The following is a 26,658-nucleotide window of genomic DNA, read 5'->3' as shown; positions in this document are numbered from 1 at the left end:
GGTCCCGCGGCCCGCAGGCGGGGCCGGCGGCGGGGCGGGGCGCGGCGCGGGTGGCGGGGACCGGACGTGTCCCGCGCGGTGCAGGGCCGGGCCTGCCTGGGGTGGCAACTGGGGGAGGGCCCAGGTCCCATCTGGGAGCCAGAGAGTTGGTCTGGGAAGATAGGGGTGTAGCGGGGGCCAGGGGACAAATTTCCTATGAGGTGAATTGGAGGTGGGAACCGGTGGCAGCCTCCAGGTGTCAGGTCAGGCGCGGGAGTCTTTGGTTGCCTGGCTATGGCTTTGAACTACAGGTTCAGGTCTGGGGAGCTGGACACCACCTCGGGATTGGCAAGAGGGTGCCTTGGTAGCCTAAGTGTGGCTTGGACAGTTTCTGCTCTGTTCACTCCTGCAATCCACCCACCACCTGGCCACTGACCAGTAGACACACCGGCAAGTCATTAGGGGAAGGACAGGTGGAGGGGTGCAGCAGGAGAGATCCCCAGACAGTTGCTCCCAGAACAAGAGGACAGCAGCGGCCTTCTCACCAGGGTCCACAGCTTCTGGTCCACTGCTGGTGCCAACCCCGGGCCAGCAGCAGCGCAGGCCACACGGTCACACTGGTAGGTTTTAGAGGGTGTTCTCGCCCTCCCAGGTGGCCTGAGCAGAGGTGTTCCTTACCATTCTTTTTGGAGCTGATGCCATCTAGTGTGGGGGCATTCCAGAATGGTCAGGACACCCCTCAAGTGTGTGTGGGTTCTGGGGAGTCCCTGGTGCTTCTGAGATAATTTGTGGCAGCAGGAGAGACCCTGCAGGGTGCCGGAGTCCCACGGTGACCCAGGCTGACCCAGGCCTGGCTTCTGGGAGCTCATGTTGGGAGACATGCAGACAAGTAGCCTAACCGAGGCTGGGAGAGGTGAGCGCTCTCAAGGACGTTAACAAGCTGAGTCTCTGGGCACCCCACCCTGGGCCTCCATTCCTGCTTTCTCCCCCTCCTCCAGTGGGGAAACCGAGGCTCCCTGGAGCCATAGGACAAGTCTGTCCTGCAGTAAGAGCTCTGCCACCACCAGGAGCCACACCCAGACCCTGGCGCAGGCCTAAGCTGCCCATCCTGATTGCTGTCCCCTAGCCAGTGGCCAAGGGCCAAGTTTCTGCCCTAGTGCAGAAATACCCTCGTGTTCTGACCTGGCCTTGGCCTCTGGCAGTCCCCCAGAGATTCTCTGAGGTTGGGGAGTGGGCAGGGATGGGACCCTGTGTTCTCACTGAGGGTGTGAGGGGGCTGGACAGTGTGACCATGGCCGAGACCTGACCCTGCTAGGGCTCTGCCATCTGGGCTGGGCAAATCAAAGGGTCATTGTCTGGTTGGCGTGGGTTCAGGGCCCCTCCAGCCTGCTCTCTGGCCTGTGTCCTGGGACCTCGAGCAAGTGAGGGACCCCTCCTCCTGAGACCCCCGTGCCAGACATCTTTGCTCCCCCCCCCCCCCGTTCTGCCCTTCTCTTTAAGCCTCCGCGTCCTCGCCAGCCTCCCCCAGCCTCCCACTTCCTACCCGACTCTGTAGACCCTCCTCGGCTCAGACGCCAGGCACGACTCCCTGTGCCTCTGCGCACCTTCCAGGCTTCTCTCCCCCAGGCCTGGCCAGCAACCGGACAGTCCAGGGCCTGGCAGATGCTGGGGGAGATGGGCAGGGACACTGAGACCTGAGAGTTGGGCTGCGGCTGGTGGGCGGGCCACAGAAGGGATGGAGGAGCACGCTGCAACTCAGAAGCGCCACCCGAGGGCAGTGGGCAGCACAGCTGCACCAGGACATCAGGCCAGACCCTGACCCTGAGGCCATGAGGCACTCTGCTGGAACTGGGTCCAGGACCTTCAGGAGAAGAGGGTTGCCCAGATGGCCCAGGTGGGCCTCCTGTCGCTGAGGGTCCTCAAGGTAGACGTCCTTCCTGCTGTGGTCAGAGCCGTGGGGCAGAGAGGGTCTTGGCAGCCATTGCTGGAAGTGATAGTGGAAGAAGGGACCTCAGACCAGAGTGTGGGTGGCCTCTGAGACTGGAAGAGCTGTGGAGCAGCCCCGGGGAGCTACTGAAGGGACACGGCTCTGCCAATACCTGGTTCTCAGCCAGCCTGACCACTGTGGGACTTCTGCCTCCGCCGCTGTGAGCAGTACCACCCGTGGCTGCTGGGGGACAGCAGGAGGCTCTGGGCCTCTGGCTGCAGGATCCATCTGCCAAGTGGGCACAGACCCCAGGACCAGACGCAGGCAGTGGCTGGTACCCAGGGGGCAGGGCCTGACCCAGGCTCTTGTGCACTGCCACACTGGGAGGGAGTCTCTTTCTTGGAGTCTCCCAGCCCCACTGAGCTGGGACTGGGGTCAGTTCTAGGTAAGTGAGGTCCTAGGACCTGTGTGCTGAACTGGGGCCAGGCCTTCCCTGCTCTAGACTGGACGGTGATGTCCAGCCCTCTTGTTCCCAGACCACATTTTCCCTTTGGAGCATCACCTCCCGCAGTCCAAGCCAAGTGCCCCAAGAGTCAGCATCCACGCAGGCTCCACCAATTCGTGAGGACCCCCCTAGAACCCTTGCTGGGAAAGGGATATCCACTTCCTGCTGGGTAGCAGCTGGCTCCTGCCAGTGGTGAGGAAGAGGGCAGCCCAGCAAGACTCAGAGCTTCTAGGAGCCCCAGCAATTCCCTGTGATATTCGAGGACCTGGATCCAGCTATGCCCGAACTCCTCCACCATAATATGAAACCACTTTACACTGAGTTTTGGTCACTCAGCTGAGAAAACCACCTTTCCAATAAATAACTTACATTGTATTCCAGCAGAACTCAGAGGACCCAGAGCAGCAGGGGTGGTAGGAGCCACACTCTTGCTGCCCCACCTCTGCCTCCAGGGTGTGGGTCATGGTGCCACGTTCCTCAAGCCAGAGGACACTGGTGGTGGACCCCACAGGAGTTCATGATCAGCAGCCCCTAAATGGGAGCCCAGAGCCTTTGGGCTCCTAGGGGCCTAGCTTTGCTGGTGATGGGCCCATGAAGCTGATGGCCATGGGCAGTGCAGGGACATCCTGGAGGGGGCCAGGCCTTGTCTTGTCACAGATGTCCCAAGCCGTAACAGTACCTGAGGCTCCCGGGGCCACAAGGTGGAGTCGAGGTTGTTCTGCTGCTGGGCCTGCACAGTCTAGCCCTTTCCACAATGACTCTTCCACCCAGCTCCCTGTGTCCTCGCCACACCCCTGCTGCTTCCTCTCTGTGATGAAGGACCCAGTCTGAACAAGAATCAGGTAATCCCGCTGGTCCCAGAGGACAGGGCCCACCCTTAGTGCTGATGTCCACAGCAGGCCACAGTGCCATCAGTCATTCCTGCCCTAGTCTTGGTGTGGAGGCCATGTGACCCAGCTTTGGCAGGTGGCAGTGTTCAGACCATGTCTCCTGTGACCCTTAGGTGGCCAGTATCAGTTTGCTGTTTGCTGCTGTAACATGCTGCAAGCCCACAACTGAAAACAGCACAGATCCCCTGGCCTCCAGTTTAGGAGCTCAGAATTCCACCCAGGGCTCCCTGGGCTCCAACAGTGCCGAGTAGAGTCCGGTTTGGGGTGTCCCTGCCAGGACAAGAGGTGCAGAGCCCCCACCTTCTATCCCAGGAGGCAGCTGAAGTCAGGCCCATAAGCTGCCTTTTTGGGTGGGTCTTAGTTTCCCAAGAAATGAGAAACAGTTTTCTTTCAGCCCAGGACAACCAGGAACAGAGAAGGTGCAGGTGGCACGTGGTGTATGCAGTGGTGTGTGCAGTGGGGCCTACTGGGGTGGATGCAGTGAGGCCTACTGTGGTGTATGCGGTGGTGTGGGCAGTGGGGCCTACTGTGGGGTATGCAGTGGTGCATGCAGTGGGGCCTACTGTGAGGTATGCGGTGGTGTGTGCAGTGAGGCCTACTGTGAGGTATGCGGTGGTGGGTGCAGTGAGGCCTACTGTGAGGTATGCGGTGGTGTGTGCAGTGAGACCTACTGTGAGGTATGCGGTGGTGTGTGCAGTGGGGCCTACTGTGAGGTATGCGGTGGTGTGTGCAGTGGGGCCTACTGTGAGGTATGCGGTGGTGTGTGCAGTGGGGCCTACTGTGAGGTATGCGGTGGTGTGTGCAGTGGGGCCTACTGTGAGGTATGCGGTGGTGTGTGCAGTGGGGCCTACTGTGAGGTATGCGGTGGTGCGTGCAGTGGGGCCTACTGTGAGGTATGCGGTGGTGTGTGCAGTGGGGCCTACTGTGAGGTATGCGGTGGTGCGTGCAGTGGGGCCTACTGTGAGGTATGCGGTGGTGCGTGCAGTGGGGCCTACTGTGAGGTATGCGGTGGTGTGTGCAGTGGGGCCTACTGTGAGGTATGCGGTGGTGTGTGCAGTGGGGCCTACTGTGAGGTATGCGGTGGTGCGTGCAGTGGGGCCTACTGTGAGGTATGTGGTGGTGCGTGTAGTGGGGCCTACTGTGGGGTATGCGGTGGTGTATGCAGTGGGGCCTACTGTGGGGTATGCGGTGGTGGATGCAGTGGGGCCTACTGTGGGGTATGCAGTGGTGGATGCAGTGGGGCCTACTGTGGTGTATGCAGTGGTGGATTCAGTGAGGCCTACTGGAGTCTATGCAGGGGGCCTACTGTGGTGTATGCAGTGAGGCCTACTGTGGTACATGCAGTGGTGCATGCAGTGGGGCCTACTGGGGTGGATGCAGTGGGACCTACTGGGGGGATGCAGTGGGGCCTACTGGGGGGATGCAGTGGGGCCTACTGGGGTGTATGCAGTGGGGCCTACTGGGTGGATACAGTGGGGCCTACTGGGGTGTATGCAGTGGGGCCTACTGGGTGGATACAGTGGGGCCTACTGGAATGGATGCAGTGGGGCCTACTGGGGTGGATGCAGTGGGGCCTACTGGGGGGATGCAGTGAGGCCTACTGGGTGTATGCAGTGGGGCCTACTGGGGTGGATGCAGTGGGGCCTACTGGGGGGATGCAGTGAGGCGTACTGGGGGGGATGCAGTGGGGGCTACTGGGGTGGATGCAGTGAGGCCTACTGGGGTGTATGCAGTGGGGCCTACTGGGGTGTATGCAGTGGGGCCTACTGGGGTGGATGCAGTGAGGCCTACTGGGGTGTATGCAGTGGGGCCTACTGGGGTGTATGCAGTGGGGCCTACTGGGGGGATGCAGTGGGGCCTACTGGGTGGATGCAGTGGGGCCTACTGGGTGGATACAGTGGGGCCTACTGGGTGGATACAGTGGGGGCTACTGGTGGGATGCAGTGGGGGCTACTGGGTGTATGCAGTGGGGCCTACTGGGGGGATGCAGTGGGGCCTACTGGGTGGATGCAGTGGGGCCTACTGGGTGGATGCAGTGGGGCCTACTGGGTGGATACAGTGGGGGCTACTGGGGGGATGCAGTGGGGCCTACTGGGTGGATGCAGTGGGGGCTACTGGGGAGATGCAGTGGGGAACGCAGTGAGGCCCCACTGTCAGGCCCCTCCAGGCCGCTGGGCTTCTCCCCGTTCCTGTGGCCTGTTTTGAAGCTGCCTTCTCTCCTCTTCGGGTCTTGAGTGTTTGTGGGATGGGACTTGAATGGGCAGGTAACTCACTAGGAGCTCAGGTCCCGTCCTGAGCCCCAGCCCTGCAGTTCATGGCCCAGGAGTGTCCCTGATGACGAGAGCATGGAGAGGCTGTGCCCAGCCTGCAGACACAGATGACGGGTGTTCTGAGGTGGGGGTGCGCCTGTACAGTAGGAGCAAATTCAGCCAAGGGTTCCCCTGGGTCCCAGAGGCACACCCAGGCATTTGAGATGAGGAGCAGCAACGCCATGAAGTGCTTCCACTCAGACACAGTCCCAGAGCAACATGGCAGATGGTGGGCAGCTGGCCACAGGCACAGGGCGTGGGCCCTTTGTACTTTCTTGCAACTTTTCTGCAAGTTGGAAATTATTTCAAGAAAGTCAGCAACGCTCTAGTGTCATGGAGCTGAGAGACTCCAGATGCCCCGACCCCCGGGGGCCTCCCAGACCCCCTCTGACATCTTACACCCTGGGCTTCAGCAAGCAGGAGGATGGGCAGTCGGCCTGTGCAGCCGGGCTCTCAGACCACCTCTGGGTGGGGATGTGCAGGCTTCAGTTCCCAGCCTGGGTCTGGGTGCAGGTGGCTTCAGGTCCCCCTGAGCTGAGCTCAAAGTCTGAAGCCCCTTGCTGGGTGCGCTTATCTCCATGCAAGAAAAACAAAGCAAACAGAAACCCTGCCGAACCACCACCAAACCCCACCCAGGGGGGACGCACCCACAGTCAGACCAAAACCACAAGTTAAAAATAAGCAAAAACCACAAAACCGAAGTCTCAACAAAGTAAAAAACAAAAAGACGAATGAAAGGAGAAATCAGAAACTTGCCAATAAGTGCTACAAATACAAGTGAAAATGGAAACAGAGACTTCATTCAACTTGTGTAATTAAAGGTCACAACGCAGACTCTCAACTACGGTCGGGTGTTCCGGCCCTGTGGGGACGGAGACGCTGCGGAAGGACAGGAGACCTCTGCCCTGGGAATCCCCCGCGATCCCTCGGAGCCTGTCTCATCTGCAGCCGGGAGGCCTGACTAGGAGGCTGGCTGGTTACCAGAGGGCACCTGCCTGCAGGAGCCTCCACTTCTGGGTCCCAGGCGGCAGGCCAGGGTTGACTTGCCAGGAATTGGGGGCGGGGGCAGTTCCATACATCTGGTGACCTGAGCTAGTGCTGCCCCCTCATTTGTGCAGCGGGATCTGAGGGTCTCCACATGTTGGGGCCTTGGAGAGGATTCGATGCCAGGCAGGATGCGCGATGGACCCTCAGTTTTGCAGCACTTGTGTTCCCACTGATTCATTTCAGAATCTGTGGGGCCCCTCCTGTGTGATGGGATGGGCCCTAAACGTTGGGAGACGGCCTTCCTACCCAGGAAGGAAGAGCACTCTGCGCTGCAGAGGCCATGTGGTGAGCTCCCAGGGAGCCCCTGAGAAGCTAGGAAAGGGACGGGACCTGGGAAGGGCAGGCTGCACCACGGCCCGTTCTGACCACCCAACAGGGCCCCTGAGGACCCAGGAGGACCCTTCCCGGCAGGCTCTGCCATCTGCTCAGGGACCTCAAGCCCCTTGCTCAATTGCAGCCAGTGGATGGTTGGTGGAAGCTGAATTGGGACCCACAGCCTGAAGGCCTCACCACTGTAGGGTGCCACATGGGCAGGGCCTCAGAAACTTAATGTGTGCTGGTGTGAAATGACCCTGGAGCCGGGCAGGCCAGGCCTGGTCTGGAGCTTAAGACATCCCAGCCTTGGTCCTGGAGAGGTAGCTGGAGTCCCGGGAACGGAGCGCCCTCTGGTGGTCAGCGCAGGAATAGCTTGTAATTGCCTTTATAGGCGTGGTTAAGAGGGTTACCAGGAAATCCAATGCCCTCTTCAACCAACTCCTGTTCATTCCTCAAACCTGGAAAAGGAGTGCTTCCTGGGGGACAGTGCATGGGTTCCAGACAACTACCCAGTTTCTCTGTCCCCCAGGAAGCACTCCTTTTCTCCCCATGCAGAGGAAGGGTCACCCCAAGGTCCCAGCCTGATGGGGCTGGGAATGTTTGCATGCATCCAGCACACATAAGGTCTGGTATGCAGTAGGTGCTCAATGACTATTTTGGTGTATGAATAGAGAAATAAACCCACCATTAGGCTGGCCTGCAGTGGATGATGGCATAGCTCTCCTGATTAATTTGAGACCCCTCCCAAATTAAGTTTCCTGCTCCTCTGGACCCAGAGGCACTGAGGCCTGGGCCCCAAGAGCATCGTGGGAACAGGACCTCAGCGTCTCCTGTCCCAGGGGTCACACTGAGGGATGGGCCATGGGTAGGCTTGGAGGGGTCCTCCTTCCACCCAGGAGTGTCCCTGGCTGCATTCATTCCACCAGTGTTAATGGATTCACAACTGGGTGCCAAGCACAGCCTGGGTGCAGCTGGGAAGGAGACACAGAAGTCCTTCTGCTGGAGCAGGACCTCACAGTTCTCAGGTGGGGACAAGAGCTACTCTTGTTCTGGGCATCAGAAAACTCTGTGACATTTAGCAGAAAACTGGAGAGAGAAGAGGCAGAAGTCCGGCCATAGCCTGAGGAATGGTGCACCTGGAGGAGAAGGGCAAATGGGAGAGAAGTACAGAGGGAGTCCAGTGCCTTCCCAGGTTAGGAGGAGGAATAGCAAGAGCAGGAGGAGGGAGAGAGTGGAGGAGGAGGCGGAGGAAGAAGGAGGAGGAAGAGGAAAAACGGGGAAGAGTTAGAAGGGAGGAAGAGTAAGAACAGGGGGAAGGGGAGAATAGAGGAGGATCAGGAGGAAGGAGAAGAGTAGGAGGAGCTGAAGGAGTAAGAGCAGGAGGAAAGGGAGAAAAAGAGCAAGAGGAGGAGGAGGAAAAGGAGCGAGTGGAGAAGAAAAGGCAGGAGGAGGTGGAAAAGGAGGAAGAGGGGTACCGCAGTGACCTGCCCCAGGGGAGACCCAGGTTGCCAAGGTGACTCGGCCCCACCCCACTCAGTCCCCGCCCCCTGACCGCCTCTGCAGCCTCCAGTCTGGCTCCTCCCCGCCGTCCGGAGTCAAATTTGACAGCCGTTCCTAGTTTGCCCCTCAGCGGCCACCGTCGCCCGCGCCTCCACCCGCCGCGCGCGCTTCCCGCGCCGCTGGTCCGCTCCACGCCGTGCGTGAGTGTGCGTGCCGTGCGTGAGCGTGCGCGGGCGCGTCGGCCGGCGAGGGAGCAGCAAACGGCCGGCGGCGGGCGCCGCGCGGGGGGCGGGCGGCGCGGAGGCGGCGGCGGCCATGGCCGAGGCGTCGCCGCAGCCCGGACGGTACTTCTGCCACTGCTGCTCGGTGGAGATCGTGCCGCGCCTGCCGGTGAGGCCCGGGCGGGCGGGCCGGTACGCGCGGGCCTGGGCAGGCCGCGGCGGGCGGGGGCCGGGCCCGGCGGGGAAACCGAGGCCCGGCGGCGCCGGCGCGGGTCCTCTCCGCGGAGGCCCGTGCGGTGCGGCCTGAGCCCCGCTCCGGGGGCGGGGGCGCGGCGGCTCGGCGGGCGGGCGACCCAGCCGCTGCCGGGAGCCCGGGCACCGGTCCGCAAGCGCGGCGCTGCGGCGCAGCCCGAGACCCGGAGGCCGAGCGCCGCGGGGAGCCGCAGGCGGGGGCGCCCGGCCCCGGCTCGGAGGATGCGGGCCCTGGGCGGCCGCCGTGGGGAGCCGGGCCCGGAGCGGCGCCGGGGGATGTTCGCCGAGCGCGTGGCCAGGCTGCGGGGGCGCGCCTCGCTGCGCTGGCCGCGTGGGCCCGGCCACTGGGACCCAGGCGCAGTCCGGGTCCCGCAGCTGCCGATGGCAGGTGTTTGAGGCGAGGTCAGCCTCGGGCCGGGGCGCCGAGGGTCCCCGAGAGCGCCGCCCCCTGCCCCAGGGGCCCGGCCTGGGTGCGCCCGGGGCGCTTCCTGCTCCTTCGGACCGGGGTGTCGGGCGGGCTCGGCGTCGCCCGGCCTTGGAGTCAGTAGGTGGGCAGGCCCAGGCTGGTGGGGAAAGTGGCCATTCTGCGTTTCGGGTGGGAAAACTGAAGCCTGCGGTGGTTCCCGGAGAAGTGGCATGTGGCCCTCCTCTTTGCGTCCTACCCGCTCTCCAGCGACTCAGAGGGAGCCGGGTAGGGGGAGGTGCAGGGGGTTGAGGGGTCTCTGAGGGGAAGGGGCCTTGGGTGCCATAGCTACACCCTGCTGGTCACCTACCTCCTGGAGGTGGTACTCCCTGACCAATGGGCCTTCGGAGATCCCTGAGGGGAGGGACCCTGGAGGAGGGGCCCGGAGGGCCTGGAAGGGAGAGAGGCAGCTGGCTTCTGGAGGCCAGGGGCTTACCCTCTCCCTAGAAGGAGAGGGAGATAAAGTCTGGGCACAGCACAGACCCGAGCTGAGAGCTGCCTCTCTTCCATCCCATCTTCCTGGAGTCTTGTTCCAGCTCTAGCTTTCATTGTCCCTGCCTTTCTGTTTGTGGCAGGCAGGACTGGTGGCTTGGTAGTGTGCAGGCCTGGCTTAGTGACAGTGCTGTCCCTTGTAGCTGCTGCGAGACCCGGGACAGATGCTGTCTTGGGGGATGGAGCCCGGGGCAGGGTGGGTGCAGTGTGTGGAGCTGACCTGACCCAGCTGTATTCTTGGTCTGCCTTCCTGGGCTTCCTGGGGCCCACATGGTGTGGCTGCTTCCTGACTGTGGCTTTGGGCAAGGAGGACCCTGACCTCCTCTGACTGTCACCAGACCTGGTAAGGACATTCCTCTAGTCACAGCAATCCAATATGGTCTTTCACCTTACAGGGTTTATAGACTGGCCCAGGGCCTGACAAACACTAAATCAGACCTTGGCAAAATTTTATAAGAACCAGTAACAGTGGGGAGGAGGTGTGGGCTCGGGTGTGGTGACTGGTCTTGAGGATGCCTGCCTGTGGGCTGTGGTGGGACTCAATCAGTGGCCAGCTGGCTGAGGTAGAACTGCTGTGTACTGGGACTGGCGTACCTGGTGCCCTGGGAGGGGTCTGTCAACCTGGGAAAGTCCCAGCCTGTCCCTGACACCCCAAAGAGGAGCTTGCCCATGTTGTAGTCAGTTCTGAGGTGTCTGCTGCGGCTCAGACTCTTGGCTGGTTGTTAGGAAATGTCTGCTTCCTGATGACAGGGATGGGCTGCTGTCATAAGGTTACCATCTCAAGCCCCTGAGCTGCTGTGGTCCTTGAGCCTGCTCTAGGGGGCTTCTCTGAGTCAGCTACACCACTTCTCAACATCCTGGCCTGTTCAGTGAATTGGAGTTAGGGGGCAAGGAGCATGTATGCAGGTGGCCAGTACCTGGCCTGTGTCCCTGGTGGAGGGGACTGTGCAGACAGGTGGGCGGGTGCTCTTGTTGGCTCTGACTGAGAGGCAGTGCAGGGAGCATCTGGGCGTCAGGACTGCTCAGCTTAGGTGGAGAGGCAGGTGGGAGCAGGAACCAGCCGGGCCAGCTGGAGGCCTCCAGGGCAGGTACACAGGCCCAGACTCCTCCCAGGATGACACACAGGGCATGGATGTGGAGCACCTTGTGGGCAGGCACCTGCCCAGTGCTGGCCTCTCTGGCCTCCCTCACGGCACCCTGTGGCCCGAGCCAGGGCAGACAGGTGTAAATGGAGGGACTTTCTTTAGTGAGAGTCCTGGGGTCTCTTTGTGCCACCTGGGGAGGGGAAGTGGTGTAGGCCTGACCACCTGGCATTCCCCAACCCCACTGACAAGCCTGCTGCCTCCTACAGGTGTAAACTAGTGGGTGATGCAGCCTCTGAGCTGGATGGGTGGACAAGGAAGGCCAGGGGTGAGCCAGGGGCAGTGGGGGCAGCTGTCATTGTCACTGACGGCTCTTCTTGGACTCTGGAAGTCTCTGGGAGCCTCTGTCCCCTTCTCTCCCCACCCCAGGTGTGCATCTGTTTCTGCCCAACATCCATGGGCCTATTGAGTGTGCCCTGCTGTGTGCTGTAAGCTGTGGTAGAGATTCCTGTTCCTCTTCACAGTGTCTGTCCAGTGTCCTGTGGTGGTTCTGTGGGGAGGGTAGTGGAAACTGCCTCCCAGCAGTATTCTGTAAGCCCAGCACCTGGTGGTGGGTGGAGCGTCGGGGATGCCCAGGGAGTCATGGCTGGGGTGGGTAGGACAACTGTATGCTGAATTTTTCCTTTCAGGGTTCTGCCCACATCAGCACTCTTCTGTTTGTGCCCAGGAGGGCAACTTGACCTGGGGTCCTGGGCAGAGCCACCCCTGCAGTCCCAGGGCCTCCACACCCTGAGCCTTCTGTATAGTGGCACATGCAAGGTGCCTGTCGGTGGTAGATCAGCCAGAGAATCCTGGAAGGTGGAGTTAGGTGCCACTGGGCTTCAGTGCCTGTGGGGCCTGTGTGCAGTGGACACCATCCCACCAGGTGCCCTGAGTGCAGTTGCAGGTGTGCAAAAGCCCTCACAGCAGATATGTGCTGAGCAGCAGTTTTGCTCTCCTGGTATTCTTCTGGCCTGTACCAGGAGCCTCGTGTCCTTGGTGCAGGGTTCACACATGCTGTGAGATGGACATGGTGCAGATGCGAGTCTTGGTGGCAGCTGCTAGGTCTAAGAAGAAAAGGACAGGAGGAGTGTCACATGCTCCCCTGGGGCTGTGGAGAGAGTGGGGCGTCCACATCTCCCCATGCACACCATGCTCAGCTGAGAAGTCTGCATTATTATCCTGCATGAAGAGTAGTGGTGTGGGCCGGGGTTATAACTCAGTGGTAGAGCGCTTGCCTGGCATGCGTGAGGCACTGGATTTGATTCTCAGCACTACATATAAATAAAACAGGCCCATCAACAGCTAAAAATTAATAATAATAATAATAATACCTAAAAAGAGAAACAGAGTGGTGGGCTTCCTCAGAGACCCATAAAGGCATTCATCACTGTGGCCCTCGCATCTTTGGCTCAGTTTCCCCAGCTTCCCTGTGGTGCCTGGCTGAGGGCTCTGTGTGTGTGTGTGTTGTACCAGCGTTACCTGAATGAGGGGATGTGGCATGGACACATGGTTGTACATGTCTTCACTGGGCAGGATTGGTGCCTGTCCCTCTCCCCACCTCCAGGGGAGGAGTAAGTGGGCACACAGCCAGGGTCCGTCATCCTGACAGAGGCTTGTGAGGAACAGAAGTGGCCAAGCAGCAGGGCTGGTGAGGGTGGCCCCTGCAGAATGGTGTCCAGATGGACACTTAGGGGGAGGCAGTTGTGGCAGAATGGACAGTGCAGGGCTAGGAGGGTGTCAGAACTGGGCACAAGCTGCCTCTAGCTGGGACCTTGGCTGCTCTGGTCAAGGGGCAGCTGGCCAGTCTTGACTAGGGCTGATGATACAGGTCATGGGGAGGAGCTTGGGTCAAGCCTGCAGAGGTGGCTTTGGGTCTGATAGGAAAGTGTGGCAGGCACAGTGTACAGCCACCGTGGCCTGGGACCCTATGGGACATATGCCCACAGGCTGCATGGCCCCAGTGACAAGTGATCCTTGGCCGAGAAGAGGAGGTTGCCTGATTTCCAGGGCTACGGTGTGGGCTGCAGTGACCTGAGAGAGCTCTGGGGCAGGCCAAGTCTGGGAGGTGTGGGAGCCACCAGGCCCACAGACTTGTCTTCCTGTTTGAACTGTAGGGCACCTTAGCTGACATGGGCCTGCCTGGTCTGAGTGTGGCTGGGTTTGTCGCAGGGAGCCATGAGCCTGGTCTTGGGACTCAAGAGCCTGCCGTCCCCAGAGTGGGTCCTTGGCTTCCCTTCCAGGACATCACAGCACCATCTATGCCCCCAGTGCAGCAGGCTGCCCACCTGGCTGCCAGTGCTGGGGTGCCACTATGGGTCTGTAGCCCCAGGACCTCTGTCATTGGGACGCCTGCCGAGTCTGGGTCACTCCGGGACAGGAGACCACCAGAAAAACCTGGGCCTGGCCTCCAGGAGCATCCAACAGGTGGCTTGGCTCACTGAGGCCATAGGGGGAGTCTTTCGCTGCCGCCAGTGTGTGGCCAGCAGGAACACACATCCCTGGGCCTCCCATATCCCCCAGTCCTCCATGACCACAGGCCAGGAGCGGCTCTTGAGGGCTGCAGCCTGCGCTTGCTCTAGCAGAGGGGGTTTGCTGATGGGGGCGTTCATGGCGACTCTTGCTCCTCTCTCCTGCAGGATTACATCTGCCCCAGGTGTGAGTCTGGTTTTATCGAGGAGCTTCCAGAAGAGACCAGGTAGCATAGCACGGCTCGTGGTGGTGTGCTGGGAGGTTGAGGGGGGTTGCACACCTGCCAGGCCTGGGGTCCCTACTTTCAGGACACACACCTCAAGGCAAAGGGACAATAGCCTTGTGGCACTTGGTCAGTGTATGTGTGCCCACCTCACCGCCTCCCTCACCTCGTGGGATGGCACCCACACAGACACCCACGTTCGCTGTGGTGGGACAGAAGGCGGATTGACGCTGGAGCTGGTGTGAGCTGCTGGCGGTGGTGGGGCACTGTTGTCACTTGAGCACGTGGTGGAGTCCTGAGCGGGAGGTGCCAGTGCCTCTGGTGCTGTGTTCCTCCTTCCTGACGTGGAGGATGGCACAGTCATCCTGTGTGCCCTCAGGGATGGCAAGGGCTGCTGGCTTCTGCCAACAAGCACCTTCTCTCCCCAGGAATACAGAAAACGGTTCCGCTCCCTCCACGGCCCCCGCTGACCAGAGCCGGCAGCCGTTTGAGGTGAGTGGGAATTCCAGGTCCCTGGGGCTTCAGCTGTTGTCATTCTGCCACTGGCCCACCCAGCTTGGCTGCTGGCCCCCTGCCTCTTGCATCCCTCATCTGCTTAGTCTGGTGTCCACACGTCACTGTCTGCCTGTGTCCTGCCTGCTGGGGTGAGTTCTAAGCAGGCTGGACCCTCCCTGGCTCATGGAGCCCCTATGCCTGGGATGGGCCCACCTGCAGGAGGTGCGTGCCCCCCGGAGACAGGCCCCCCAAGGGCTAGGTGTGGGCAGTGAGCGGGTGCAGGGGCACGGGCCTGTCCTCCTCCTCTCCTTGAGGACATGGAAGGGTGATGGCCTGGAGGCTGTGGGCAGGGTCCTCGGGCCGCCCCGGTGGATTTGACAGCCCCACTGTCGTACCTGCCTTTCATCTGCCTGTCTGTCCCAGGGCTCCTTGCCTCTGTGTGTGGGGCCCTGAGCAGACCACGCAGGCTCAGGTCCTGCTCCCCTCTCCAGAACGTGGACCAGCACCTGTTCACGCTGCCCCAGGGCTACGGACAGTTTGCTTTCGGCATCTTTGACGACAGCTTTGAGATCCCCACGTTCCCTCCTGGGGCACAGGCTGATGACAGCAGGGACCCTGAGAGCCGGAGGGAGAGAGAACACCAGTCCCGGCACCGGTATGGCGCCCGGCAGCCCCGAGCCCGCCTCACCGCCAGGCGGGCCACCGGCCGGCACGAAGGCGTCCCCACGCTGGAAGGGTGAGGGGGCCTGGGGGTGGCCAGAGAGGGCCCCGCTCATCGAGACGGGTTGTTCAGGCCCTTGGACGTAGGCACGTGTTCTGCTAAAGCCTGGGCTTCTTGCCCGGCTCCTGTGAAAGAAGGTCTGGCCTTGCAGTCCAGGGGGATGCACGGTTTCAGGAGCAGGGCTGGCCTGGCCCTTCTGACAGCCCCTCCTCCCAGAAGCCTGGCTCTCCTCACCCCAGGGGAGTTGAGCCCCACACTGAACTTTGGAGGCAGGACCGTGCCAGGTTGGGGCTGCAGCCAGCCCCGGCTTGAGGAGTTGTGTTACAGCACGTCTGGGCTGCCCAGGCCACCGTGCAATGCGGATGGATCGGCTCGCTCCCCCAGACCTCAGCAGGAGGCTGTGCTGGGTTCTTTTCGTGTTTTTTTCTCCACCTGAGCCCTGATGGGTCATTTCTGGGTGCTGGCACAGGCCCGACTCCCATGGGTGTGTGACCTGCCCCCTCTCTTCCAGGATCATCCAGCAGTTGGTCAACGGCATCATCACTCCGGCCACCATCCCCAACTTGGGCCTGGGCCCCTGGTGAGTAGCAGGGGGTGGGGGGCACACCCGCCCACCCCTGGCCTCCTGACCTGGCCTCTCGCCCCCAGGGGCGTCCTGCACTCCAACCCAATGGACTACGCCTGGGGGGCCAACGGCCTGGATGCCATCATCACGCAGGTACAGGGTGACTGCACCCAGCACTTGGGGGTTCATCCAGAGAAGGCAGGGCATGGTCTCCTTGCAGAGACCACCCTTGAGGTCCCTGTATCTCGCCTCTTGCCTGTTAAGACCTGACATCCCATGGACCAAGGTGCTAGGTCTGCCCCCCTGGGGGCCCCGCTCTCTCTTTCTTGCCTGGGTACTGCCCATACTATGAGTGGATGGGACCCTGAGCAGCCAGTAGGCAGTCGAGGCAGTGGTGGGCACAGCCTGATGCTCTTGTAGGTCCTCCAGCCTTGCCCCGTGGGCGGGGGTGCCTGCTCCCTGGGCTGCCTGGCCTTGGAGCTCCTGGCACTCACCTTGTCTTTCAGCTCCTCAACCAGTTTGAAAACACGGGCCCCCCTCCCGCAGACAAGGAGAAGATCCAGGCCCTGCCCACCGTCCCCGTCACCGAGGAGCACGTAGGTATGCTCTTCTTGGCCTTGGTGCCCAGGGCCTAGGTGCTCCTGCTGGGGTGGGGCCCACGGGGCCCGGACCCACCTGGCCCTGCCTGTCCCACAGGCTCTGGGCTTGAGTGCCCCGTGTGCAAGGACGACTACGCGCTGGGCGAGAGTGTGCGGCAGCTGCCCTGCAACCACCTGTTCCACAACGGCTGCATCGTGCCCTGGCTGGAGCAGGTGAGCTCACCCGCTGCCCGCGCCCGCCCTGGGGGCGCCAGCCTCTAACTCCCCGCCTCACCTCTGTCCCCACAAAGCACGACAGCTGCCCTGTCTGCCGCAAGAGCCTCACCGGACAGAACACGGCCACCAACCCCCCGGGCCTGACTGGGGTGAGCTTCTCCTCCTCCTCCTCGTCCTCGTCCTCCTCCTCGCCCAGCAACGAGAACGCCACGAGCAACTCCTGAGCTGGCGCCAGCTCCAGCTCCCAGGCCGCTGCGCAGCTCCGGCGGGCCCCAGGCTGCGCGCCAGGCTCGGGGACCCGGCTCTCCAGGGGACCAGAGCTCAGCCAGCCCCGGCCACGCAGCCCTGGAAGGACATCCGTGCCCAGCTGCTCCCTGCACGGAGGGGTATGGGCCACATGTCCCCTGCAGGGCACCAGCCTTCTGTCCCATCTCTAACCTCACCCTCCAAACGTTCAACGGTGGAAAGGTTTTTATGATTTTAAATTATTACTGCTTTGAAATAAATGGACGTTTTAGCTCTCGCGCGGCCACGCATGATCTGTGCAGCTGCTCCGCCAGGGCCGCGTGTGCCACCTGGACGGGCCACGGGGCCTCGGACCGCACAGCGAGCGCCGGCCTCGGGACCACAAGGGTGACCAGCAGAACCAGGAACAAAACTGCTCTAACAGACATTTTTTAAAGGGAAAAAATATGTGTATCTTGAAAGCTATTTAAAATACACCTACTTGAAAGAGGAGCCGGTGGCTCGGCGTTTTCCTTCGCGCCTATGTGTCCAGAGGGCCTGAGCGGCTGGCAGGGCGAGGGTGCCGTCCTGTGGGGCCGTGCCTCCCCCGGGAGCCCAGGGGCTGCACGCCTTCTGACCACAGAGCAGGCCATGGACATCAAGTGGAGTGGTCCAGAAAGGCCAAGTGGCATTTGGTGGCAGAACTGTGTAACTGGAACCAGTGCTCCAGGAAGCCAGGCAGGGCCTCTGTTCCCAGCCCTCAGGTGTGCGTCCTCGGGACCATCCATGGCACTGGGCAGCCAGTGTGGCCTGTAGAGCAGCCTCTGCTGCCCAGGTGGTGGGGTGCCCTGGAGTCCCATGACCCCGAGGCCCCAGTACCAGGGAGTGGGGACAGTCGAGGGTTTCGCCTGCCCCACGCCTGCTGCGTGTTTTGTGGGCTTCTGTGACTGGAAGGACACCACAGTGGCCTGACCTGGTGGATGCCGTGGCAGAGCGGAGAAGGGAGGCGGGCAGAAGCAGCCCACAGTCAGCCCCTACCTGGGAGGCCGCCATCTGCCCTGGTGGGGGGCAGCTCCGCAGCTGGGCTCGCTCCTGGGAGCTTTGAGTTGCGCAGCCTGTGGGGACCCGAGGCTTAGCTTCTGAATGCTGTCGCCTCTGGTAGCTGAAGCTGCCACCTGTGTAGGCAGTTCTGGTCCCATGCCCAGCCAGGAGGAACACAGTGAGGACTGGCTGCTGGCAGTGCCGTCCCCAGGGCCCATCAGTGGAGGGCGAAGATCCAAAGTCCCTTGGTAGCCATCCCAAGAGGCAGGAGGCTGGGATGATGGCATCTGTGTGTGTCCTGCTGCTGTGACACACGACAGCATCTGATAGGCTGAGAGGTTTATTGTCAAACAGTTCTGGGTGGCAGCCAATGTGGGCTGCCCCGGCTGAACCCAGGCGTGGCAGGACTAGATCCCCCTGAGGCCCAGGGACAGTCCCCCTCCCCTCCTCCAGCCCAGAGCCAGCCGCGCAGCCTCTTCCAGGGCTTCTGACTTTGGCCCTCCTGCCTCTTCTCAGGAGGACCCCTGGGTGGCCCCACTCGGGGGTCTCCTCCCCTGATCCCCCCCAGAGCCCCTTGCCCTGGGAAGTGCCATGTCCACAGGCCCTGGGGGTGAGGCCTGGACGTCTGGGCTGCTGTTCTGGCAGCACGGACGTCTGGGCTGCTGTTCTGGCAGCACGGCCGCCTGGTGGCAGGGTGAACATCCCACGCACACTGCGCTGGGCCCTGCAGGCCTGCCCCTCCTTGCTGCCCACAGCTGCCCCGTGCACCCCTCAGCCTTTGCCCTTGCCAGCTCCCATCCGGGCACTCCTCCTCAGCCTGGCCTGGGCGTGCCTTCATCCTGGACGTGTTCCTCCTCGTGCTGGGCCGTGGACCCAGCTTGCCATCTGCCTCCCCCACCCTGGGGGATCCAGTGAGGCCCCCCAGTAGGCACCCAGTTAGAGCTCAGGATGAGTGAGCCGAACGCCCTGCAGCCTGGCCCCTGCCACCTGTCTCAGGTGTCCTGGGGGCCCTCCTTCCTGCCCCAGCCTCCAGGTCTGTCAGCAGGCCCTTGAGACCTCAAAGGGCTTCAGGAGACCAGGACGGGCAGGAAGTGGGTGGACAGGTGATGCCGCCGTGTGCGCATGCCTTGCCGGGGAGCCCCCCGTCCGTCCAGTGCCAGGAACATGGGCCGGCCCCGGTGGCGCCAGCGGAGTGAGGCGTAGGTGTTGTAGCCGTTCTCCTCGATGCGCTCCAGGAACCTGCAGTCGACCCGGCAGACCCGCTGAGGGCGGTGCGTGAGGCCAGCTGACACTGCCCTCTGCCCACCCCTGCCCACCACCACCCGGTACTCACCGACCCATAGAGGTGGCCCTGACGGCTCATAGCCACGTAGAAGCCTGAATGCACAGCCTTGATGGCCACGGTGCCCACGTGGACAGAGCGGATCTCCACAACACCTGCGCAGAGGGGCTGGTCAGGGCCACCAACAGCTTCCACTCTGACTAACCATCTCTCCACGTAGGCCCTGCCTCATCCTCCCCTCATCTGCACCCCTACTGTGCGCCTGCCCAGGCGGGCTGCTCAGGAGCCGGGCATCCCTGTCCCTGTCCTTCAGGTCAGGCACAAGTCTGGGAAGCAGGCTCGGCTTGAGCCGCCCAGGACTCCTTGGGTCTTGCAGCAGCTCCTATGTGCTTGCAGCAGCTTGCGATCGGGCAGCCCCGTAGAGCCACAGAGGCCTGGCTCCCTCTCCGCAGGCGCACTTCCTGCCCTGTTCCAGGGAGCCCACTGCTGCCCTGGCAGCCCTGGCCGGAGGTGCTGCCTGCACTGACTCCCCAGAGGGGCCACCACAGCGGCCTGTCAGTGGGTCACTGGACAGGGCCTGCACCATGAGTGCAGCCCCGTCCAGTAGAGGCACAGCGAGGACCCTCCCACTGTGCCTGGGCATGGCACCAAGGGCCGACTCCAGGCGCTGCCCTCCAGCTGTTGTTCTGGACATGGAGGCCAAAGCCTGTGAGGTGGCAGTACCACCTCCACTGCCACGCCACTCACCCTCCAGGGCCAGCTGCACAGCCCATGTGCACGGTCAGCTCCTGGTCACCATCCAAGGCTCACCACCTTCCCAGAGAGGCCGCCAGACCCCTTCCTGACCCGCATGGCCCGCTGTGAGGGCAGGGACCCACATGCCACAGTGCACTGCGGTGCCATCAGTAACCTCCAATTCAGGAAGAAGAGCCCGTTCACAGAGCCACCTGTCCTCCATCACTCCACCCCTGTCCAGATGGGGCAGAAGCTCAAGGGAAGCAGTGCCCACTCCAGGTCGCCTGGCAGAGCCAGCTCTCTCCGCCAGCCTGAGGCCACCCCGCCTGGCCATGCTACCATGGATGGACCTGCCTGGCCAGTCCCCTGTCATTGCCCTCCCCGCGTGCTGCCTCAGGGCCTTGGAGCCCCAGATGAAAGCCTCGGTGAAGGGCAGGGGTGATTATGTATCCTGATGTGGTGATTCAGGTGCCAGTGACCAGCTTGCCCCCTGCCCAGACCGGGCGGCTGTGTGAAGTGACCCCTGGTCTCCCGGTGCCCAGTCTCTTCTATGCCTGGCCTCTCCTCCTGCCGTACATATTTCACATTTGCTGAGCAGGACCCAGAGGCCACAGCCCAAAAGCAGAGACAGTGGGGCTTCCTGTCACTGTGAGCCTCAGCTCCACCTCCCCTGCTTGGTGGGACCCTCTGTAGCTTGCTTCCCTCTCTGTGCCTGGGTTCTTTCACCTGTCACAAGAATCTCATCAACATAGGTACTGACTTCAGTGTCAGGAGCCCAGAGTTGAGTGTCCACCCCCTGACCCAGCTGGACCACTGCAACCCTCCCTGCTGCCCATTTCCTTCCTGTACTCTGGCGACCCCCTCTCAGAACTATACCCTTCAGACCCTTGTCTGCAGGAAGCCAGGAGCCTTGAGTGCCCCACCCTCCCTCTTACCCAGTGGGTTGCACCCACCTTAGGGCAGAGGAAACAGGCCCGAGCTAGGGAATGACTTGGTCAGCGCACCCTTTGTCAATACTGTGCCCCCGCTGCCCTCTCCGGCCTGCTGCCCCAGCGCACTTACTGTCCTGGCCGTGGCGCCAGCGGGTGCCCAGCACCCGGCCGCCGGGGTCCACGCGTAAGAAGAATTGGGTGGAGGAGAATAGGCGCCTCCAGCGCACGTCGCCTTCCAGGTGCGGGTAGCTGCGCGGCCTCCTGGGCGCGCTCGGAGTCCCCGCAGCACTGGGCGCACGCGCCAGCAGCAGCCAGGCCAGGCCAAGCCAGAGGCGGCGGCGCATGGCCCACTCCGCTCACCGCCGGCTCTAGTCTCTGGAGTCCGCAGCTCGACCTGGCTTCGCAGGGGGACGGGGGCGGGACTCGCGTTGGCCAATGGCAGTCGAGAGGCGGGGCCAATGTCTGCCTCTGGGCGGGCACAGCCCGGCAGTCAGCCAATGGGCGCCTGGGGGAGGGCAGGCCCCGCCCACGACTCGCGGCCTCAGGTGCCTGCGTTTATCTCCAGGGTGCGAGGCGGGTACAGAGACCCAAGCGACCAGAGACAGAGCTCAGGGAGAGACAGAGGCTGAGAGACAGTTCTGAGAGACACAGTCAAGGACAGACTAAGAAACAGCGACAGGGACAGGCAGAGACCGGGAGGTGCGCGGGCAGAGACCGAGTCAGAGGGGCACCCCAGGTGGACTCTTCTCTCCAGCTTCCTGAAAGGGGCAGCAGGGGCTTCTCTGAGGGATAGGGAGGGAGGGCTGCAGGTGGGCAGCAGCCCCAGGAGTTGGGACAAGCGGGCCAGTCCGTGGTCAGCCGAGATGTTGTGGCGGCACGTCTGAGGTGGCAGGAATGGGCGGCTGCTCACCCACGCGGGCTCCCGCTTATGGCCACACCCGAGCCCCACGCAGGCCGCCCCAGCTGGCCAGCCAGTACCCACCCTCATCAGCCCGCCCGTACCCGGGGCTCCGAGGTGCGCACAGTGGCTCCACAGGCTCAGAGCCAAGAGGTGCCCGGGACAGGCCCCCAGCGCAGCGACCTCCCCGCAGCCCTCAGGAGCACATGCCCAGATCCCAGTTCTGCCCACTGCTCCCAACACCCCTGGCTTTCCTCCTGACCCCAGGCGGCACCTTAAAATAGCTCTAAGGTGGAGACCTGTGAGCAGCCGCCCTTTGGGGAGCCCTCTGGACGGGAGACCGGTCTGGCGGCTCGGGGGTTCCCCGACTCTTCCTGCCCTGGGCGGGTCAGCAGTGGGTGGGGCCAGCCGGGTCTCCAGCCCCAGGGTGGGTAGGGCCAGGTGCCTCCACGCTAGATGCAGCCTGGCCCTGCTCCCCACATTCAAATCCTGACACCAGACCTGCATGACCTGGGGTTGTCACCTCACCCCACCTGGCTCCCCTGAAAAATGGCCAGCAAGGGACATCTGAAAGAACCAGCAGGTGATTCCACTGGTGGCAGAGGATGCAGCACTCCATGCTGAATAAAGAAGCTTCCCTTTCCTCCCCAGGATGTCCTGCCCCCACCAGGGTGTCCTGAGGCCCCTCCGCAGGACCAGCGCTCATCTGGGAAGCCACTCACCTGGGAGGCCACTCACCTGGGAGGCCACTTCACCCAGGAGTCTGACTTACGTGGTCTAATAGCAGCTTGACTGAATGTATTCTGCATGCCATACAAATCGCCCACGGGAAGTGCACAATTCAGCATTAGTAGCGCACTCGCAGTTGTGCAACCATACCCACTAATTCAAGAACATTCCACCACCCCACAGAGGAATCCGATGCCCATCCACCTGGAGTCCCCCTCCTGTCTCTGGACTCTCCTGTCCTGGACATTTTCTGTTAATGGAGTTACATACTGTGTGGCTTTGTTTTGTTTTGGTACCAGGGATTGAACCCAGAAGCACTTAACCACTGACCCACATCGCCAGTTCTTTTTTATACTTTAATCAGAGACAGGGTCTTGCCTCAGCCTCCTAAGCCACTGCATGCCACTGCTCTCAGCTCCATTTTATGTTAGTTAGTTTGTTCCTTCCTTCCTTCCTTCCTTCCTTTCTCTCTCTCTCTCTTTCTTTCTTTCCAAGAGGAATACTGGGTATTGAACTCAGGGACACTCAACCACTGAGCCACATCTACAGCCCTGTTTTGTATTTTATTTAGAGACAGGATCTCACTGAATTGCTCAGTGCCTTGCCGTTGCTGAGGCTGGCTTTGAACCCAAGATACTCCTGCCTCAGCCTCCTGGGCTGCTGGGATTGTAAGTGTGCCCAGCTCCATTGTGAATTTTTGAAAGACTTTAAGCTTACAGAAAAGTTGTGAGATTAGTACAATTAATATGTGCAAACTGTACTTCTGAATTCCTCTGTTCTATATATTCCTTCTGCTCTCTATCAGCAGGAGAATGTGAAAGACATCCTCATAAATTCACACTGTGGAACACTACACAGCCACACGCACACAAAAAAAAGTACACAGCAGGTGTCAATCTCAAACAATGCTGAGTTAAAGCAGCCAGATGTGCAGGAGCCCACCAATGTGACCTTCCAGGACAGGCAGAACAGCAGGTGGTTTGAGGAATGAGTACAGGATACTGCCCCTTAGATTAGGAATGACAGGATACTGCACAAGAGGGCTTTGGGGCTGACCCTAGCAGTATCCTGTCCTGTTACTGTCCTCCAGAACACCAGGTTTTCCGTCTGAGAAAACAGATTGACCTGTGGGCTGGACGTGTACACTGATCCTCAGGTGTGCATGCCTCACAAACACACGTGACCTGGCGGGCAATGCCGGGTCTTTGTCTTCCCCATGTGGACACCTCTGATGTGTCACAGAACACCCCACACTTGGCCCCATGCTGTGTTCCCTGTGTCACTGCATCTGTCTCCACTAGTCTTTGTGTCTTTAGCATTTTTCTTGCTTAATTTTTTACAAGGAAGCTTGATACCACCAAGAAGTGGAAATCCATTGCCCTCTACAGACACCCTCACAATCAATCATAAAGAAACACCCTGAGAGGAACAACGCGGGCCTTGCAGGCCAGAGGAGCCCAGTGGGAGCTGTGTCACACACAGGTGGGCCCTGAGGGAGTTTCCTGAGCATGTTACCAGGAGCTCTGTGCAGGGACTGCTGGGACCCAGGAGCCTGTTCCCAGGGTCATGCTGCCTTGAGAGTCTGGTGTCCCATACAATCAAAGAGGAATCTGAGGCATTAGGAAGGGAGAAAGAACTTGGAAACCTTGGGGCTGGGTGGGGGCTCCACCGTAGAGCACTCACCTAGCACGTGCAAGGCCCTGGGTTCGATCCTCAGCGCATATAAAGATAAAATAAATAAAATTAAGGTGTTGTGTCCGACTACATTGAAAAATAAAAATAAAATAAAATAAAAAAAGAACTTGGAAATCTTGTCTTCCACCCAGGTCCCTGGCTCTGCCAGACTGTAGGATGCAAGGTGTCCCTGGTCTAGGGGAACAGGTCCTGCTGACTCAGCCACCCTGGGGCGTCAGGAAGGTGACCCCAGGAGTAGGCAGGGTCTGAGGTCACAGCCCTGGGCACCCTGGTGAGCCGGGATGGGTCAGGGAGGATGCTGCTGTCTGCAGAAAACATTCCCCACTCGTGGTGTCATTGTGGCCAGGCCTGCGTGGGCAGGGTGGCTGGAATGTGGCCTCCAGAGGCTGCCAGCCTCACGGGGCCCGCCCTTCCAGCCAGGGACAGCCTTGCCCCGGCTGTGGGGAAGCCAAGCTCCAGGCAGCAGGAGGGGCCTCTGGAGGCTGGCCTTGCTAGTGTCTCAGGGTTGTCACCTCCTTCAGCCCTGGAGTCTCACCTTTTTCTTTGTTCTTTTTGGTGTCTTACAGGCCACACAGATTGAGCCTCCTCCGTCCGGGGCTGCCTTTAATGTCACTCTGCTCTGCTCCTCCCACCTCAGCAGGCTCCTGTCTCAGGGCCCTGTGGACAGCAGCCTGGAACCTGGTTTCCCTAGTCTCCACAGCTAGCGGGACCCTGTTGCAGGCTCCGCTTTCTGGGCCTCAGTTTCCCCAACTGGACAAAAGCTTTGGCCCTTCCTAGCCTGAGAGGATCACCTGGAGAGGCTGGGGCTGAACCCAGGCTCCACAAGGCATCTCCTTTAATCCATCCTTCCTGCTCCACTCTTTCCTGGACCTGGCACGCGGCCCAGGGGTGCCTCACCACTGAGTACATTCCCAGTCTGTGTTACTTTTATTTTGAGAAAGGGTCTAAGCTGTTTAGAGCCTCCCTAGGTTGCTCAGACTGGCCTTGAACTTGCAATTGTGAGAAATAGTGAGGAAGTTTTGTGGGCCATTTTCATAATACGGTATTTAGCCTTAACTGGGATGTAAGATCCACTTGTAGTTATTTTAACTACAGCCCTTCCATTTGTACTCCCCAATTTTCAAATTAGGCCATTGTGTAGATTGTAAACCCCAGTTCCTCCTATCAGGACCAGGGGGACTGCTCAGTTAGGGACACAGCAGGCAGCCTACCCACCCAGGTGCACTGGGTAGCACCCGCTTCTGGCAAAAGTGAGGTTTGCCTTGGCCACCTACTTCTGGGCTTGGTATTTCCAGTGCAATCCCCCTGCCTCAGCCTCCTAACTATGTGCCACCACACCCAGTCTGCTCCCGTCTTTGGGGGCTTGGGGACTAGAGGGTCAACTGAGGCTGGAGGGAACACATGAGTTTGAAAATATCCAAGAGGGCTGGGGTTGTGGCTCAGGGGTAGAGCGCCTGCCTAGCACGCATGAGGCCCTGGGTTCAATCCTCAGCACATGAAAATAAATAAATAAAATAAAAGTACTGTGTTCAACTACAACTAAAAATTAAATAAAGGAAATATCCAGGAAACACGATGCCCAAGCTGCCCCTCAGCTTTCCAACTGGGAGTCTGATAGATGTGGACTTTCCTTTCAATCTCCCTAATGTTCATGCTATGCGTCCTAGAGCCACCTGATCAACCTCTGAGAACCTCAGCTTCCACAAAAATAAACTGGGGAGGGCTGGGGATGTGGCTCAAGCGGTAGCCCGCTTGCCTGGCATGCGTGCGGCCGGGGTCCGATCCTCAGCACCACATACAAAGATGTTGTGTCCGCCGAGAACTAAAAAATAAATATTAAAAATTCTCTCTCTCTTTAAAAAAAAGAAAAGAAAATAAATACTGGGGATACTAATAATGGCGCCCCAAAGTCCTCACTGAATAAATGCAGATGGACAGGCATCTATAAATTGTAGAATACTGTCCTCATTATTTATTAAACATGCAAAAAGGAAAAAAAAAAAAGCCAGGCTGCGGTACGCAAGCTTGTGGTTCCACGGACTCTGGAGGATCACAAATCCGTGGGCAGTCTGGGCAATTTTAGAGACCTGTCTTGGGGCTGAGGCTGTAGCTCAGTGGTAACGTGCTTGCCTCCTATGTGTGAGGCACTAGGTTCAATCCTCAGCACCACATAAAAATAAATAAAAAGATACTGTGTGCTCATCTACAACTAAATAAACATGAGAGAGAGAGAGAGAGAGAGAGAGAGAGAGAGAGAGAGAGAGAGAGAGAGAGAGCTGTCTTAAAATAAGAAATGGAAACGGGTGGGGATGGGGATGTAGCTCAATGATGGAGAACTACTGGGTTCAATATGCAGTACTGAAAAAATAAATAAATACCCGGGCGCGGTGGTGCACGCCCTTAATCCCAGCGGCTGGGAGGCTGAGGCAGGAAGATCACCAGTTCAAAGCCAGCCTCAGCAATTGGCAAGGTGCTAAGCAACTCAGTGAGACCCTAGCTCTAAATAAAATACAAAACAGGGCTGGGGACGTGACTTAGTGGTGGAATGCCCCTGAGTTCAACCCCCAGTACCCGCCCCCCCCAAAAAAAAACTAATATAAAAAAACTCCGGGATCCTTTCCCTCGAAGACCGCCTAAGACACTGCTAGGACTGCTGGCCCCTCCCGGAGCGCAGCAGGAGATCCAATCAGAGGGCTTCTCTGGAGCAAGTATATCCAATCAGAAGGCTACTCTGGCGCATGCCCTCTTCTCTCCGACTCCGCTGCACCCTGGGACTTGTGGTTCCGGATACGCATTTCCGACTGGAGAC

The 26,658-nt window shown here is 60.3% G+C and overlaps 2 protein-coding genes across 5 annotated transcripts; one reads left to right on the top strand and one right to left on the bottom strand.

Moving 5' to 3' along the window:
• The first annotated feature begins 8,705 nt into the window (after positions 1-8,705).
• Positions 8,706-17,050, top strand: Rnf126 (ring finger protein 126). Of its 3 annotated transcripts, none has more exons than XM_078032197.1 (9): positions 8,706-8,862; positions 13,661-13,719; positions 14,145-14,208; positions 14,703-14,866; positions 15,444-15,512; positions 15,581-15,650; positions 16,004-16,097; positions 16,194-16,309; positions 16,387-17,050. In XM_078032197.1, the coding sequence occupies exons 1-9, from the start codon at positions 8,788-8,790 to the stop codon at positions 16,534-16,536; spliced, it is 861 nt and encodes a 286-aa protein (XP_077888323.1). In that variant the 5' UTR covers positions 8,706-8,787; the 3' UTR covers positions 16,537-17,050. The 3 variants fall into 3 exon arrangements, with proteins under 3 accessions (XP_077888323.1, XP_077888329.1, XP_077888313.1); XM_078032203.1 differs by having other exon boundaries at positions 14,703-14,947; positions 16,004-16,093; XM_078032187.1 differs by having other exon boundaries at positions 8,707-8,862; positions 14,703-14,947.
• Positions 17,051-17,902: 852 nt separating this feature from the next.
• On the bottom strand, positions 17,903-20,943 carry Fgf22 (fibroblast growth factor 22). Of its 2 annotated transcripts, none has more exons than XM_005331937.4 (3): positions 20,658-20,943; positions 18,912-19,015; positions 17,903-18,840 (listed from the first exon to the last, which is right to left on the bottom strand). In XM_005331937.4, exons 1-3 carry the CDS (start codon positions 20,869-20,871, stop codon positions 18,646-18,648), a joined length of 513 nt encoding a protein of 170 aa, XP_005331994.1. In that variant the 5' UTR covers positions 20,872-20,943; the 3' UTR covers positions 17,903-18,645. The 2 variants fall into 2 exon arrangements, with proteins under 2 accessions (XP_005331994.1, XP_021586477.1); XM_021730802.3 differs by having other exon boundaries at positions 17,903-18,817.
• Between the last annotated feature and the right edge of the window lie 5,715 nt (positions 20,944-26,658).

Source organism: Ictidomys tridecemlineatus, chromosome 2 (genome assembly GCF_052094955.1).
Source record: "Ictidomys tridecemlineatus isolate mIctTri1 chromosome 2, mIctTri1.hap1, whole genome shotgun sequence".
Lineage (NCBI taxonomy): Eukaryota > Metazoa > Chordata > Mammalia > Rodentia > Sciuridae > Ictidomys > Ictidomys tridecemlineatus.
This window is presented reverse-complemented; position numbering and strand designations above follow the sequence as displayed.

What these genes read in the sequence shown, in the direction of transcription:
- Rnf126 (XM_078032187.1), top strand. Translation starts at nt 8,788, where the DNA reads ATGGCCGAGGCGTCGCCGCAGCCCGGACGGTACTTCTGCCACTGCTGC. An exon ending in AGAGCCGGCAGCCGTTTGAG is followed by an intron (nt 14,209 to 14,702) that starts GTGAGTGGGAAT and finishes TCCCCTCTCCAG; the next exon opens with AACGTGGACCAGCACCTGTT. An exon ending in CGTCACCGAGGAGCACGTAG is followed by an intron (nt 16,098 to 16,193) that starts GTATGCTCTTCT and finishes CCTGTCCCACAG; the next exon opens with GCTCTGGGCTTGAGTGCCCC.
- Fgf22 (XM_021730802.3), bottom strand. Translation starts at nt 20,871, where the DNA reads ATGCGCCGCCGCCTCTGGCTTGGCCTGGCCTGGCTGCTGCTGGCGCGT. An exon ending in CTGGCGCCACGGCCAGGACA is followed by an intron (nt 19,016 to 20,657) that starts GTAAGTGCGCTG and finishes CCCTCTGCGCAG; the next exon opens with GTGTTGTGGAGATCCGCTCT. An exon ending in AGGGCCACCTCTATGGGTCG is followed by an intron (nt 18,818 to 18,911) that starts GTGAGTACCGGG and finishes GGTCGACTGCAG; the next exon opens with GTTCCTGGAGCGCATCGAGG.